General features: G+C 41.3%; 1 protein-coding gene and 1 pseudogene across 3 annotated transcripts; both read right to left on the bottom strand.

The window, feature by feature from the left end:
• Window positions 1–4,109: 4,109 nt before the first annotated feature.
• Window positions 4,110–5,985, bottom strand: LOC136511596 (protein translation factor SUI1 homolog). 3 transcript variants are annotated; one of them, XM_066505638.1, is made up of 5 exons: window positions 5,838–5,985; window positions 5,044–5,150; window positions 4,649–4,860; window positions 4,504–4,557; window positions 4,110–4,403 (listed from the first exon to the last, which is right to left on the bottom strand). In XM_066505638.1, the coding sequence occupies exons 2-5, from the start codon at window positions 5,078–5,080 to the stop codon at window positions 4,359–4,361; spliced, it is 348 nt and encodes a 115-aa protein (XP_066361735.1). In that variant the 5' UTR covers window positions 5,081–5,150; window positions 5,838–5,985; the 3' UTR covers window positions 4,110–4,358. The 3 variants fall into 3 exon arrangements, with proteins under 3 accessions (XP_066361735.1, XP_066361736.1, XP_066361737.1); XM_066505639.1 differs by having other exon boundaries at window positions 5,712–5,851; XM_066505640.1 differs by lacking the exon at window positions 5,838–5,985 and adding an exon at window positions 5,675–5,698.
• Window positions 5,986–6,667: 682 nt separating this feature from the next.
• LOC136511146 (DNA mismatch repair protein MSH5-like) lies at window positions 6,668–16,477 on the bottom strand (annotated as a pseudogene).
• Window positions 16,478–17,047: the final 570 nt, after the last annotated feature.

The raw sequence follows: 17,047 nt of genomic DNA, 5'->3' as shown, positions 1-17,047 counted from the left end.
GTTACACTCTGTCACCAGCTGCTTTATCAACTGAGTAGCATATGTCTTTGAAGTGTCAGTGAACTGACTCTTTATTCTATCGAAGTACTTGGTGACCGTGTCACATTCTAGGATTAAGCCCATAATTGTGGGTTCAATCATGTTCTTTATCACAGCCAAACATTTCTTGCTGGTAGTGACCCACTTTCTATGCTCAAAAGCCATAGGATATCTTTTAGGATTCAAAATCCCTTTCTTTAGTTGCCCAAGTGGCATCTTTTGTCTCCCTCACCGGTGCCACAAACTCAGTGGAACACGGTGAGGTGACTACCCAGTCCACCTCAAACAAGATGAAAAACCAGGTTAAAACTTTTCTTAACATAGAAATAACATCATTTGCATGCCTTAATTCCAACGTTGGTCAAAATCAAAACATACAATTATTCTTATACACTAATTCTACATCACCGTTGGGCAGAAATAGAATTAATGCATAAATCTTTAACTTTCACAATTGTTCTTACACACTAATTCTACATCACTGTTGGGCAGAAGTAGAATTAATGCATAAATCATTAAAATTAACATCTGTTCTTATACACTAATTCTACATCACCGTTGGGCAGAAGTAGAATCAATGCATAAATCATTAAAATTACGATATTGTTATTAACAACGTTGGTCAGAAAATAACAACATCATAATCCATGACAAATCTCTTTTCTCCAATTAAATACCACATTGGTTCAAAATAACTGGAGAATCAACAATTTCTTTAGCAGCGGAAAACTTTTCTTTTTCTCCAATTAAATACCACGTTGGTATAAATTAACTGGAGAATAAATAATTTCTCTAGCTATGGAAAAACTTCTGCTTTTCTTGAATTTTACCCACAGGGAAAATTGCTTTTTATATTTTCTTTAATCCATTAATCAATTTCCAGGGAATAAACATTTTCTGGAAAATCTTTTCTTTTCTCCAGTTAAATATCATGTCGGTTCAAAATCACTGGAGGATGTACTTTTCTTTCGCAGCGGAAAACATATGCTCAATTTCTTGAATTTTACCCACAGGTAAAATACCTTTTCTATTATTCTTTTTGAGCCAATTTGCATTTTTTTCAATTTTCCTGGAAAAAGAAAATATGTAAACAGGCTATATCTCTTTCTTTCTCGGCCCAAAACGGCCAAAATCGGTTCAGCCCACTCCAGCACGCGCACAGTCCCGCGCTCACCCCCGCGCCCAGGCCGCAACCTGGGCCTGGGCCGGGAAAGCGGCCCGGCGCTCGCTCCTGCCTAGGCTGAGTTTGGCCCAAACGCGTTCCGCCGTCGGATCACATCCGACGGTCGCCCGGCCGTTTCGCTCGATCAAAAGCAACCAGAGCGGCCGCGTCGGCCGAAAACCTAGCTCATTCTCCCTTTGCCCTTCTCTCTCTTCGCTCGCCGCTCTCTCTTCTCTCTACCTCAGCGCAGCCGCAGCCACCGAGAGGACACCGAGCGGGAGTGAGCAGCGAGCCACGGCGCCATCGCCGGCCCCCTCGCCGGCGCGCGTGCTCCCCGACGGGTGAGCGCGCCGCCGTCGAGTGGCCTGGCCGCGGTGCCCCCTTTGCCGAGCCCGGCGAGCAGCAGCCCCGGTTCGGCCTATCTTCTCCCGCGCCGGCCAAGGCTATTCTGGCTCTTCTTTTCCCGCGCCGGCGAGGGTGGATCCGTCCCCTTCCCTTTCTCCTTTCCCACCCCCTTCTTTTCGATTTGGATCTCGCTTTCCTCTTATCCGAACCGAACCGAAGGAGGGGATTAGGGTTAGGGTTTCTTTGATTCCTTTCTTTTCTTTTCTTTGATTTCTTTTGTTTCTTCTCGGATTCAACCGGTTAGGGATGAGGATCCGTTCTAGGGTTAGGTTTAGGGTTCGTATGCCGACCCTGTTCTTTTCCCCTTTCTTTTCTGTTTTTCCTTTCTTTTCTTTGACATCCGAATGGATCTAGGGTTAGGTTCTGTTTTCTTTTATTTCTTTTCTTTTCCCTTGTTTACCGGAACAGATTATCCCCGTTCTAGGGTTAGGGTTTCGGCTCTGTGAGCCTAGGGCCCTATTTCTTCTCTGATCCGAAAGGATCTGTTCTTTTCTTTACTTTTGCCGTGCGCCGTCGAACGGTGCGGCTCCTTTCCCCCACGCGCGGTGGCGGTGATGACCGGTAGACCGTGAGCCGGTCTCTCTTTCTTTTGCTTTTACCCGGTTAGGGTTAGGGATACACAGGAATACACAGAGGTAACCTGCTCTGGTACCATTGTTAGGATCGTAGGATTGGTACCTCTGTGTTTAACCCGTAGATCCGCCGTGGACAATAGCTTCGTGACCTCGCGGACACCGATGTCGAGGCAGCTCCGGCTCGGTGGCGAGGTACAGTGGTGGTCCAGAGGGGCCGGTGTAGACCTGTAGGGACGACGGCGATGGTGGGGCACATCCCGTCGCTTCCAGCACGACTTTAGATCGGTTTTAGGGTTTGTCTGTAGGTGGATGGCGGCTCCGTTGAACCTCGTAGTCCGAGCCCTCGCCCCCACCTTCCTTTTATGTGTGCTGGGCGACAGGGGCCCACCAACCGAATTAGGGTTGGGCTCCCCCGATCAGGGAGCAGAGATAGGGCCCAATAGGCCGCCGTTGGGCCTATTGGTGGAGATCAACTAACAGACTCTGCAAAATCAATCATAGTTTTGTTGTATGATCAGACATTCAATTTTTTTATAGGCTGCAGTGTCCACTCATGGTTTACATTGATTTGTTGGTCTTTCAACCCAGCCCGGTAGTGGCCGGTTTGGTCTGGTTACTGTGGTTTGTAGAGGGCACGGCTGAGTGGGTTAGACTCAATTAGTTCTTCAGTTTGCTGCTACACAGAACACTGTTTCTCATATTCCTCTAGCAATTCATGTGATGCTACTCGCTTATAACCACTAATGGAACCTGGAAAGGACGGTACTAAGTGGCTAGCCATTCAGTTTCAGGACCAACTAAGTCAACAACAGTACACCTACGGACGACGACCAAGAAGGAGCAGCAGCCAAGTGCTTCCTTGGTTTCTCTGATTTTGTATTACAGGTAACTTTGTGGTTTGTTCTTTGCTTCTCTGGATCTAAATATGTGATTTTTGTTTGTAATAATGTTTTACAATCCCCTTTCTTGCTGATAGTTTGTGGATAGATTGTTGAATAGATAGCCAGGGTTCTGGGAGTTATTTATCCCCATATCAGATGGAGGAACCGGAGTTAGTAGGAGTTAATCTTCGATAGCAATGGAGGAGGAGAAGACGAGAGATGACAGTAAGATCGAGAGGGGCCACTCTATTAATCTGTATATGGTGCCAGCGGTTGTTGTAGAGGCGAGGAGCACTCAGGGGACTGGTGAGACAGATGCAGCGGTGTCAGGAACCAAGGATGCAGGCACCGAGAAGGTAGAGCAATCCGGTGGTGTTGGTCAGAAGTTGCAAGAGTGAGCAGGTCGAAGTTAAGAAAGTGAAGTCGAAGCTTGTGTACATGCTGCCAACCTTGTCAATTAAGAAGGCTGGATCAGAGTGTTCAAGTGCTGCTCACCATTGTCAGAAGGATGAGAACTCTACAGCTTAGGCTATCTATTATCCTGAAGTTAAGAGCTTCGATCATATTTTTTTGTTTGTATCTCTATATTAGTAAATAAAACAGTGTAATAAAAGAACACGGTTGACCACTCGCTCTGACATGTAACCGGTGTGTTTGAACAATCATAGGGACTTTTTTTTACTTCTGGCTATTCAGCTTCTAGACCCTTTATCCGTCCCTTACATTTGCTTGTAAGAGCAACTATTTTTGAGAGTATACCTATCAAAAACATCTTAGTAGTATTGTTGATGATGTTTTTTTTTTTTGAAGTAGGTTGATGATGTTGAGGCAAGAATGCCTCATTTAGATGCTTCTTTTTTTAAGAAAACATTTACATGTTTCAGTGGCATGAATATCTATGAAAATATACTGTTTTGTATGAAAATTGGCACCGTGTTTTGTAGCATATTTATGTGAAAAACTTAAAATATAAGTTTGTTACCCGTTGCTACCTAGTTACAAATAAAAACCAACTCAGAACAAGTGCACGAGACAAAACATCAGCGCTTATAGCCAAACAGGGAGTACTCTTATTAAGTTGGCAATAACCCATAGTACAAGACATACACATATGCTGGCCGCACATAACAATGAGACGAAAACACAACTTGCATCAAGCAAGACACACTTGACAATAGGGCAATAGTTCTTCTTATATGTTCTTATATAAGAAAGCAATGACTAGTAATTGTCGCTGCTTCAAGCTTCCCAATATGTGGAGGCGCACAATATAGGCCACAAGCATTTACAGGTCCCTTAGAACCCGTGAATCTTGATGTTCTCTTTCTTTGCAATCCCAGCCTACCAAGACAAGTAACATTTACATGATTAGTATAAACAGAAGCAACATTTATGAGTCTGCTAAAACAGTATTCAGTTCAGCTCTGAAGATTCTGAATACCTGAACTAGGAAAGTAGCGACATTCTTGCGCTGATCACCTTGGAGCTGAATGACCTGTAGAGGACAAACACATCATCAGTATACCCACAGCCAGCAGGTACCATTTCATTTTGTGAATTTGAATCGTATCACTCTCGCATCTTACCTGGCCTAGCTCTGGATCCTGGACTACAGTACCATTGCAGCAGAATTCCTTCTTGAGATCCTTGAGGATCTTGTTGTAGCTGAACTCTTTCTTCAGTCCCTGGACTGTAGTCAGACTCTTTCTGCCGTTGCGCTGCTGGATGCGCACATGCACATAATCCTTTGTTCCGGGACCAGCACCAGAGTCCTCAGCATTTGCCTCAGCAAACGGATCTATCAGAGATGATGCCACACCATCAGATTCGCATGCACACATGAATACATCAAAAAGAACCAAACTCAAGATGAAATTCGTGCATGTCATGTCATCAATGTATTCAGGAAACTAGAACATGCTATGCTAAACCACAACGCAAGAAAACATGGAATCATGGATGTGAAAAGTAATGAGCATACCAAAGGCAGATGGAAGCGTGACGTCGAGATCAGACATGAAACTTGGTTGTTGAGGTTTGATTGGCACCGAGCTGATCACGCTTTGATTTGTTGATCTTAAGCAGAAGCTGCCAAAATCATACTATCAATCACATGCTACACAAGCCGAAACATTTGAGAAGTAAACAGATTGATGATGCAGAGATAGGACGGTAGCGATCAGCAAGTTACGGACAATCATCCACACCATACTCGGTCAAACATACCCCAGGGTTCCAAAATCACTCTCATATAACAGCTGAACAATATAATATAACAGCTGGACAATAGATCTAGAAACGCGCTAGACAAATGTTCAGATTTCCTCAAATCCCATCCCAGATCTTCTCTCTCATGAATCGAAGCCCAAACACTACAAATACGCCTACTTCCCACCCAAAACAGGGAGCACGCCTACGAATCGGGTCGAAACCCATGATTCGACAGAGTGACCTCACAACATAAAAATTCCCCCGAAAAACCCAGCTGCTCAGCATCCCGAACAGATCCAATCAATTCAACAACCGCCCCGAAGCCCAGAGGTCGTGAACAACCATCCCCTCTATCTCTAAGAATCATAGGACAAAAACTAACACATCGCAAAACTAGGGACCTTCTGAAGACAACGATCCGAGATCCGTTGGTTATACCAGAGCCGATTCGCGGCAAAAAGCGATCGAACCCCTCCAGATCCCCAAATCCTAGGGCTAAGAACGAGACGACGACGACGACGACGAATGTGAATTGAAGGGAGGGGAAAGGGGGGCTGTGCTCACCTCTCGCTTTCCTGGAGGAGGCGTGGAGCGCACGCGGTTGGAGGCGAGAGGCGGATAAGACTTGACCAGGATGCAGGAGCCCCTCCACCGGGTTTGTTGGCTTTATAGGCGTGTGATGCGTATAATTAGGTGGGCGAACCGCCGTTCCGAAGGAAGCTGGCTAATTATGCATCCCCACACGGCTCTACTGTAGGGCTCTGGATTCCTGCAGACCTATCGAGACGGATGCCTTTTTTTTTAAAAAAAAAAACTATATAACACATGTGTTTTAGCATAAAAAAAATATAGATTTTCTTTGTACAACACCTATGATAAAAAAAAACACATATGGTCGCATTTCCGATGTCGTCTCAAGAAGCAGTCACGTACAACTACGTGCCCGGTTGCATGGTGGCCTCTTATCGTCACATGGGCGCACAAGCCAGTAGGGTCTTGAAGTCGCGTGTTGAGAAGGAAGGATGCATGCCCATCTCAAGCGCTTCGTGTCCGTCCGTGCGTGTCTACGTCAAGCCATTGTAGCTCACCTCCATGCTGGGGGCAGGCCTATACGCGCGTTCCGTCAGTCATGTCGTATGGCTCCGATCAGATCTGGATGTGATTTGTTTTTTTTTTTGTCCTTGCATAGAAAAAAATTATTTCTTATGATATGTGGATCTATTATCTTGTGATTTATGATTATCTAGGGGAGAAGGCCGAAGGTAGAAGAATGCTAGAGTTAGAAGGAGGATGAATGTTGTTGGATCTTAATTCTATGGTGTAAAAAAATTCATGTGTTGAAACTGTATAAAACACATGGTTGTTGGGTAGACAGACTCTTTTTTTTAATTCTTTTTTCTCCCTTGTTTTTATTTGCTCGCTTCGATGGAACTTCTTTACATGGCACGTCAACATGTCAATCACTTCACTATGACCACAACTTTTAATTGAAGCAAAACAATGACAACAATACCAATCTGAACAAAATAGTAAAGTAGTTTATGGTTTCACTGAAAAAGTAATCGTGTTATCATTACATGCCGGGTGATTAGAAGTTCGTCCAGGTACGTACCAGCAAGCCATGCACAATGCAGACCTGCAAGGCAAAAAAAATGTTACCTTGTAACTGATTCAAAAGGATCCATAGCAATTGTTGGAAATGCAGTACGTAAGCTTACCAAAGCTTAAGAGAGCTTGCCCAGGTACAAGCCTTCATCATGTGCATTACAAATTAAGTAATTAGTACACAAGGAAAACAAAACAGGAACAAGAATAAAGCATGCATGGTTTCTTGTCAAGTTACCGATAAAGGAATATGATATCTTCATTGCCCGTCTGTCCATCAGGATTCAGAACACTCATGGTATAACATTTGATATGTTCAGACTGCAAATGTCTCAGATTTCTTGTTGTTATGAACAGGACTACACAAGACTGACTGAAAAACAAAATAATTGTTTCTATGCATCAGCAAATGGACATTGACTATTAACCTGTGGTAGGTAGTTCTCAGTGAAGATCTCTGTCAGATGTGTTGACAAAAGGACCTGCAATAATTAGACAATGTCGCAACATACTGAACTGGTCAATTTTGATGCTGGGCTAGCTAGTTTCAAGCATCATAGAATACATTGGCCATCCATGTATGGGTAAGCCATTTACGAGATCTACAAGAGTCAATCAGCAATTACACCAATTTATTTTGTTCCCATCCAGTATAGCAAACGATATAGAAAACAAGTTATTATATGGTTAATATGTTACAGGATGTAGGGCCACAGGTGTGACACAAAACCACATAATTCCTTCCACAATACAGAAGGAATTCAAGGTGTCAAGGTGCCAACAATGTCTAATTGATGTATTTTTTACTCATTGATCAAACTAATCAGTCACATTTAATATGCCAAGAATTTGCATGTGCATGGACAATAATTTTACTCATGCCTGAGAAATGTAATGTCAAAATGCTTTTTTCGTGCAAAAGCATCATTGAATGAAATAGATATGGAAGGAACAGGGGGGAAATGATATGATTTGAGAAACTGATCTGATAACTTTTTCCTATTCATATACATTACAGTCCAACGAAGGGCGGGCCTGGTGCAAGCGGTAGAGTCTTACCGCCTGTGACCGGAACGTCCTGGGTTCGAGTCGCGGTCTCGTCGCATTGCACAGGCGAGGGTAAGGCTTGCCACTGACACCCTTCCCCAGACCCCGCACAGAGCGGGAGCTCTCTGCACTGGGTACGCCCTTTTTTTTTATACATTACAGCCCAACAGTACTATCAATTTCTAAAATCTGCCTTTCTAGTCTTAGTCGTTTTTTTTAACATTCACAGCTCAATTCTCTACTTAAGCAGAAAATGAAATCAATTTACTAAATGGACTGAAAAGAATCAGGAGGAAAATATAAGAACAAATAGAATGCAGAAAATTTGAGCTAACCAAATCATGCAATGAAGTTCACAAATTCAAAGTGATTGAAAGGAAGCCCACAAGACCAGACTGGCAAACCTATCAGATTGAATTTCTAAAACAACATTTCCCAAGATAGCTATCTAACCTTCGGGGGGGGCATCATAGTTTGCAAAATGACTGATAGTACCTCCAAGCAGACCAATGCCATCTACAAATAATCAGGAAAGAAAAACAAACCATGTAATCTTGAGCCATGTTGAGGATAAACAGAAAGGAGTTAGATTTACTGTGGTCCCACTCTCACCTTCCGTTAGAGTGCCCTTACTGAATTCGTCCAACAAACACAATGACCTTGATGTTGCATGCCTGAAAAACAAATTGAGCATCAAACCTACAGCTGAAAGATGAGACCACAAGCTTCAGGGTCACTACCACGATACCTGAGCATTGTTCCAACTTGATGTAAGTCAATCATAAAAGTTGACTGTTCGGTTGTCATGGATTTGCTTCCCATTGCACAGAATATCCTGCAAAAGATTCTTGAGCATGTCAAGGTTTGGTCCAAACCCATGTGTGTACATACATATGCTTTTTGGTCTACAACCTTAATACATAATCTTTTCTAACATATAAACCATGTGACATACAAGGAAAGTGCTTATATGTTAGACCAACCTATCTGTCAATCCAACAATAGCAGAATCAGCAGGAACAAAGCTTCCAATATGAGCAAGAAAAACTATCAAGGCCACCTGAAAGCAGATATCCAATGCAAATTGATCTTTCCTATAATTTGTTTTGTTATAAGAGAGGAAGTATTGTAAAAGTAAATTACCTGCTTAATGTAAATGCTTTTTCCTGAGTAGTTGGGCCCAGTTATTATGTTTATTCTTCCTAAATTAAAAAAATCTTATGTCAGAAGTTTTGCAACAATTCTAGGTGCCAAAAGAATGAAGGTTCATAAATCTCGCACACTATTCACCTGCATCACGAATTTTGGTATCATTTGGAACAAAGGTATCAACAGTCATTTCCTGCAAAGCATGTCCAAATGCTGCTGGAGTAAGTTTAGGTTGTAGACATTGTAAAACTAAAGACTAGCTAACTATCATGGAATTTGTAAATCAACAAAATAAATACTAACCTGCCATTATGTATCTCGAGTATTGAATCTTCAGTTAAGATGGGCCTCACATAATTGTTTTGGCGGGCAACAATTGCTAATGATAAAATACTGATGTAACAGTATCAAGAAGAGCACATTAACTGATGTACTGTCAGTAAGATGTCTATACTATTTGTATACCCAGTAAAAGCATACATACCAATCAAGTTCTGCTGCAAAGTTCACTGCTTTTGTCAGTTGAGGTAGAAATTGAAGGACGCGACACACTAAATCCCTTAAGATAGCTCTCTCCATGTCTGTATGAAATATGAACAGCTATGAGACAAAATATGTTCGTGACTTTGTGAGTTTCCAATGCATTTTCAAAAGCATAAAAAAGGTCCTCCATGCGTGGGCCCAAACAGGATTAATAGTCCAGAAAGCAGAAAATAGAAATAAACTTGACTTTGACAAAGGAAAGGGATCAATTAGATATAAACTTAAATTATACAAACTCCAGCCATTTTGTTTTACTTCTAGCCCTAAATCGTGCAGATAACCTTACATGCATACATATATGACTTGTATAGAGACTATAGATTCCTGAACAGTCTGGATACCTTACAGCCTGCCGTCAAAACGAATCTTAGCGATCCCAGGCAACGGTCTGGATACTGAGGGTGTCATATATTTATCATTACTTTATATGCGCTTAGTTATTTGCAGTCAAAAACGTGTCAACCAAATTTGACACCTAAGCGCTTGGTCAGTGGACTGGGCCTAATAGAAGAATGTGTCAAAGTGTATACTGTTTATTCAGGCTTAAATCCTCAAGTAACAAGTTTCACAAATCATTATGTCATGAACTTTTTAACAGTACCCAAAAATCACACTATAGAAGTTCATCATGTATAATGTGTAATGATACATGTATCACTGGCACAAAACGAGATAAGATATGACATAGATCTCTAGAGAGAGAGCGAGAGAAGACTTGGTCATTACACTGCCTGATAAAAAAATAAGTGATGCTTAAGAAGTTTTGCAGTCAAACCATTTATACTTTTGTGCATATTTTTCTATCAAGCATACAAATAAAAGGTCGCAATATTTCCAAATCAAAATGAAACCTGACAAAGTTTTGAACTGACCAGGTCTGACACGTAATCCAACTCTGCTGTAATGGAAGAATTTGCCTGAAAACATAAAGGATGCACGATGAGGAAAAGGATACAATAACCACATGAAACTTGTCCAAATTTCAATATTGGATTGGTGGAACTGATGGTTCTCCCTTGGAACTGATACCTTTCCAATCAAATCAATGTTCATATGTTGCCAATTTAATCGCCAGATGCTCTGATATTCCTACTTCAAAAATCTTGTTTATATGCAGCAGAGAGCAAATGCACTGAAAAAAGGGGGGGAAACGTATATATACCAATAAGTAAATGGGGAAAAGACAGAAATTTTTTTACGATGACACAGATGTGCATACTGAATATATAACACTTCATTCATAGTTTATGCAAAATAGTAAACTTGCTAGGCAGGAGAAAGGCCAAAAACAAGAACTCATTCAAAATGATTGAGTTTATTTTTTTTTTAAAAAAAATCTACAATGTACACTTGACACTGATAGTGATAAAACACATGGTTGTAGTGATTGGGTCCTGATTCTAAGTTCCACTTCCCTTAAAACCAAACAGTTTGTCCTATGTACTCTAGTTGTATAGAGGAGCTTGACATACTCGAAGACTAGAAGTTCTGACAAGAGGAGTAGGCATAGCAATTATGCTAAAAACCATGCACCAACTATGACTGATAATCTTACTTTCCCAACACCGTTAATCAAAACATGTTGCATGACGAATGCTATGAAGCAATAATCAAAAGATCCACATGAGAAATTCTTCAGGTATTTCCTGCCAGAAATTCTAACTACTGATCTTAATATTTACGCTGTTAAAGTAAGTAATATAACAAACATGGTTTGGTGTTATGCCTACTTGCGGACACCAGGGAATTTCAAATTTAAGTTTTCTATTAGTCCCGCACTGCACAAGCATGCAAGGCATAAAAGTACTAACGATCTAGAAAGACATGTTTTCTATCTTTCAGGTTAAAATGTAGGTATTTCGAAACAAGACTTTTGGGGTACCTTAAGAAATGTGTTCCAATCACTGCTTGTACAGAAGGAACTTGGAGAGTTGAATTTCTACAGAAAAAACAAATATCAGGCATGAGTATTAAGAGCTCTAAACCTGAATCAGCATGCTTGGAGACACTTATAAGAATAAGCACAATATCAGGTTTTGTTTTTACCATTTATAAACCAAAACAATGTCTTCATTCACTATTCATTATCAGAAACAAGATGCGTACTATGTTATGCTAAAATCAAAATATTTATAGCAAGAACAGGGTGGGCAAAATAAAATATCAGACCACGGAACAATTTGGGAGCAAGTGTAGGGTGAAACTACCACAAGACCCAACAAACTCAGAAGCAGAATTTGAGGCCAGTTTTCCATAAAGAGAGCATAATTAAAGCTATAAAATCGATATTCGGTTTATCTTTGAAAGGGTCTTTCTATGACATATTGACATAGTAAAGGCCTAAAGGGGTTATGATTGTACTACAAGTTCACAACCAAAGAAGGTACAAATAACACCACATTAAAATTTGTATGTATTGCCAACTTAGAACCTGGAGCATGTGGGGAACATCTCTGACAGACTTTAAAGTCTCACGCAATGCAGACATTACTTCTTCACAGCAAAGAAAGAATGTTATCTGCCATTTCTAGGAAAACAGTACAGAAAACTAATGGTGTCTAGTGGGCATCAAGAATTGAAAAAGTGGGTAAGGATACTGTGTTGAGGCGATTATTTATGACATCAATATCAATTATAGGACGTAGGAACCATGCCCTGAAACCAAAAAGGAATAGTTAATACAGATTTGGCTTATCATTATTGCAATCATTATTAACAGAGGTAAGAGATACCTCAAGAGGCGTCTTCCCATTGGCGTGACACACTAAATTCAAAACACAGTCAGTGCTTTTCAGAAAAGAAGCAAATAAAGAAAGAGGTTTTTTACCTTGTTGAGCATGCCAAAAACTGAGAACCTGCAGTTTGTCAATATTATTAAAAAATGGACACCAGCCAAAAGCTACCACAAAAAACTTGAATCCTTGATGAAAGATTCTTACCCTTCTTTAGCCCTTCCAATTCCCATGTAACTAGGGTGTTTATCTACTTGAAAAATCTGTAGTGCTTCATGAGCAGTTGCATCGAGTTTAAGGAACTTATCTCTGTGATTATAAGTCAAGGCGTTCAATGCTAACTAAAAAATAGATAAGAGAATGCCAACCTGTTAAAAATGTGTTCAGTCCATATTTCCAGAATATATATATAAAATTATGTTGGTTACAAACTAGACTATCACTGGAAGATGTCATGGGCAGTCTATTGGTTACGGGCTGGCCGACCAGGGCAGCAGTATGTCAGGTCGGATCTGATCTGACATACTGCCGTCCAGGACCATAAGCCCAGCTGACTGCCCATGACATAAGATGTAATTAAATCTCAACACATCAGTGTGTTCGGTTTATCTCATATCATCAAAGGATAAAATGAGATCTGTACCACAGAATCGATTGCAATGGATGCTCCACCTTCCATCTGCTCAATGGTGTCAAGAAGTCTCTCATTGTCTAATATGGCTAGGAGACCTCCAGCGGCACGAACTTGAACATCGCTTCCAAGATCCATCATGGAATTAAGCTGCAAGTAAACCAAAAAGATATTTCCATCTCGTAACTAGAAATGGCTAACAAGATTTGGGAGTAGAAAAATGAATGATAAAAAAGATAATGAATAATCAGTGGTTATCAGTGACTGAATTTAGAATGGAACGAGAAAAGTAGTAGGATAATATCAGTTTAGAATGGAATGAGAAAAAGCAGTAGGATAGCGATCCTTTTGAGGAAAATAGCAATCCTTGTTGCAGTGCTTGATCACATAGTCACATATTTAGCGTGTTCGGCTGGCTTAAAGCCAGCCGGCTGGCTTGTTTTTCCTCTCACAGAATCACTGTTCACGTCCTGCCAGAACAGTATTTTTCTCTCACAACAATCAGCCGTAACAGTATTTTTCAGTCCTGCCGAACAGGCCCATTATTGGTCCAACGATATTTTTTTTTATCTCAGAGATGCAATTAACAGGTACTTACAATAAAATTAATATTTCTAAAGAAATCTCAGGAGACGAATTGAAACATGTAAGTAGCAATTAGTGTAGCAAGATTCTCATTTAAGATCACTTACAAAGCATATCCTTTCTTTTGCACTGAGTCCATCATCCATAGCTGCAACTTTCAAGTAGATCAATCTGCAGTTTAGATATGCATACAAAGTATTACATCATCAAGTTATCAGCTTAAAGATGTCATTGAGAGAGATAACAAAAATACTATGAGGCTTGGTGGTTATTAGAATATGAATAGCCAGGATGCCTTGGCCCGGCATCGGCCACATCTGGAGGAGCCGCTCCACGGATTGGACCACGGAAGGGGGGTTGCTGCGGCCAGAGCAGCAGCAGCCTGAGTATCATCATCGGCCATGGACACGACGAGGAAGAGAAGGAGGTGGCGGGTGGAGAGGAAGAGTTAGGGAGAGGGATAGGAACGGTTCCTAGCTGATACCATGTAAGTGGAATTCTCCCCACTGTTCCATTCATTGATCAAGAGTTTATAAAGGAGTTACATGACTCTTCCACTACTAAGACTCTTCATTCTAGACTCTTCCACTACTAAGACTCTTCATTCTAGACCCCACAAATTCTAGGCTATTCATATTCTAAAAATAGTGGTTACTAATTATGAACTTTACAAGAAGAGATCGTGCTTGTTATTTTGTTTCTTCACTTACAAGTTCCCTGAATACAGATATATACAAAAGGAAAATTGATAGTCATAGCATAGGTCATCACATAGCTCCAACTAAGCATTTTTGGTTGTAGATGTTCAGCTAATAAAGAGTATTCCGGTTAGAAATTAATAATGTCAAAACCTCATCACCGTATACATATTACTAAAGTGAAGTAATTTTGCACCAAACCATGACGAATTTGGTTACTACATGTTCAAGAAGGAATACAAGAGCAATCCAACAAAGCATGTCGAGCAATTTAGTGTATTTGTAAATGTTGTACTATGCAAATCGAGACAATATTGTGACAACCCTTATATACTGATGTAAGGAATATTGTAAGGCACAGAAATAATACTTCTTACTACATTTAAGAAGTGCCAGGTTTTGTGAACAGTAGATAAAGCAGCTAACCTGTGCCAGGCTTGCTCATAGCTGAATGTTGAGCTTTTCATGAGCTTCACAACAGGAGCCTCATCGTTACCATCTGCATTATTTCATGCAAAACCATCAAAAGAGAACTAAAGATATCAGTTCGAAGAAGTGGTTGTGGCCATACCATTTCGTTGTAAAGCCGACAAAAGTGCTTCTTCCGTTTTTGTGCTTGCATATATTGTGCTTGGTTTTGACTGAAATTTCACTGATGCAAAACCAGGATCACAAAGTGTCAGCTATATGGTTTCATTTTCTACCAATCCTAAAAGTTCAATTTTTGAACATATTGGAAAACATACATAATTGTCTTTTTTACCATAGCAGCCCCTCTGTCTATATTCCAAACAAATAGGAAGCAAACTTTATTTCTATTTATGTGAGGAACATACCAAGATCAATCAGAGGAAATTCCCCAGCACTGTCTTCCCAGATTTCTAACACAAAAAGTTGGCGTGTATCTGAATCATAGTATGCCACTCCAACTCTGAATCACAATAAAGTAAAAAAGAATACAATAACTTAACTATGCACTGTGATAATAATTCACAAAACAAACTTTAGCACTGGACAGTGTGGTGCAACTATAAATGATGGTGTTTGTTTAACAATATTCACAGGACTATTTAGATTGATGTCTAGCATTCACGTTATTGAGGAAGTCAATGAAGTAGGATCTTGTAATGAAATTAAAATAAAATAGCAAGGAACCATTCAACTGACATGGTGTACATACATTAAGTAAAGAAACATGTCTTATAAAAATAAAAAAAGTGAAAAGAACGATAGCTAATGGACAATGAAGTGCATCTAGTGATCTAGATTTACCTACGTCCTTGCATTACACAGGCCATATGAACCTGAAATGTAATCAGAAAGCCATTCAGTGAGTACAGTGATAGCATGAAGATATGCACCTTTGCACAAAATAACTGATAATAATCAAAATGACATGTGCAGAAAGCATGATACCACAGAATCAAAAAAGAGTCAGCTAGAACGTAAATTTACTGCCCAACATAAAACAAATTTTGGGTTACAGTCTTACATATGAAACAACTGCATTTACATATAAAAAAAAGAGTCAGCTAGAACAAAAAAATTATGGCATTGCGAAAATGTTGTTGACATGCAAAATATCACTCGTACTATAAATTCCTAATAATGTATATATGTTCGAAGTGCAGGTTTGAGCTGAAACTGAAAGACAGGAGCGGGCCCAGTAAAGACATGGGTGTACTGTGTACATATGTACACCCGAAATTTTTTTGCAAAAGAAATCGAAGTTAGTAGGCAAAATTCACGTATACACTTGCAATTAGATCATGCCCGTTGTCCGATTACAAATAGCCAATAGCTTAGGTTAGGCTTCGAGTGCTGCTCGGTTTCGCACAACAGACAGGGAAGACAAGGTAGGTTAGGCTTTGAATGCTGTTCGGTTTCGCACAGCAGGAAGGGAAGAGAAGGGGCGGTACCTGCTGGGTGCTCGTTTCCGGGGAAAGGTCCGGCGAAGACATTGGCATCTGGCGTAGAGCGACGGCGGCGGCGGCCAGCGGTGGTAGCCTAGTCGTCGCGCCCCCAGTTAATCCCGAACGAGCGCTCCCAGCTCCTCCCGACGGCGGCGCGGGCTCCCAGCTCCTCTCAACGGTGGCGCTCCCAGCTCCTCACGACGGCGCGGGCGCGCGGCAGAGCGAGCTCCGGAGAAGATCCCCTCCCCTGGAGCGAGCTCCTCCCGACGGCAGCCGCTCCTCCGGCACGAGCTCCCGCTCCCCCCCCCCCCCCCCCCCCCCCCCCCCCCCCCCCCCCCCCCCCCCTCCTCTTCTCCGGTGAGCCTGTGCCGCAGCGGGCTCCTCCCCCGGTGACCCGGCGAGCAGCTCCCCCGGCAAGCCCCTGCGGGTCTCGGCGAGTCCCTGATCGTCCGCCCGCGGCTCGTCCCGCGCGGCCGCTCGTCCCTGCTCGAGAGCACGCGGGGAGAACGAATAGCCGAGGTGCTGTTCGGCCGAGGGGCAGCCCAACCGCGTGGGCCTCCTCCTGGGCCTTCATTGTTTAGATTCAAAGAAAACAAATGTTTAGCGGATCCTTCTTGTTTCTTTCTTTTTCTTTTTTATTACAAAACTTAAGTGATGTGTGGATTTTATTACCCGATTTTTTTGGGGAACAATTACCCGATTGATTTGCAGATTTCTTAATGCTATATAAATCTGTGTTCTACAACTATATCCATCACACGAATCTTATAATACAAACAGATTTTTTTAAAAAATATGACATATTAAAAAGCAAATTTTAAACAAACATATAACATATTTAATAAAACAAAGGATTTCAAATAGATCTATG

This window comes from Miscanthus floridulus, chromosome 16 (genome assembly GCF_019320115.1).
Source record: "Miscanthus floridulus cultivar M001 chromosome 16, ASM1932011v1, whole genome shotgun sequence".
In the NCBI taxonomy this organism is placed as follows: domain Eukaryota; kingdom Viridiplantae; phylum Streptophyta; class Magnoliopsida; order Poales; family Poaceae; genus Miscanthus; species Miscanthus floridulus.
Note: the sequence above shows the minus strand (reverse complement) of the source record. Positions and strands in the feature narration are given on the sequence as shown.

Excerpts from the sequence above, each read along its gene's own strand:
- LOC136511596 (XM_066505638.1), bottom strand. The coding sequence starts at position 5,080 with ATGTCTGATCTCGACGTCACGCTTCCATCTGCCTTTG. Across the intron at positions 4,558-4,648 it reads AGGATCCAGAGCTAGGCCAG|GTCATTCAGCTCCAAGGTGA; the intron begins GTAAGATGCGAG and ends TGTCCTCTACAG. Across the intron at positions 4,404-4,503 it reads TCGCTACTTTCCTAGTTCAG|GCTGGGATTGCAAAGAAAGA; the intron begins GTATTCAGAATC and ends TTGTCTTGGTAG.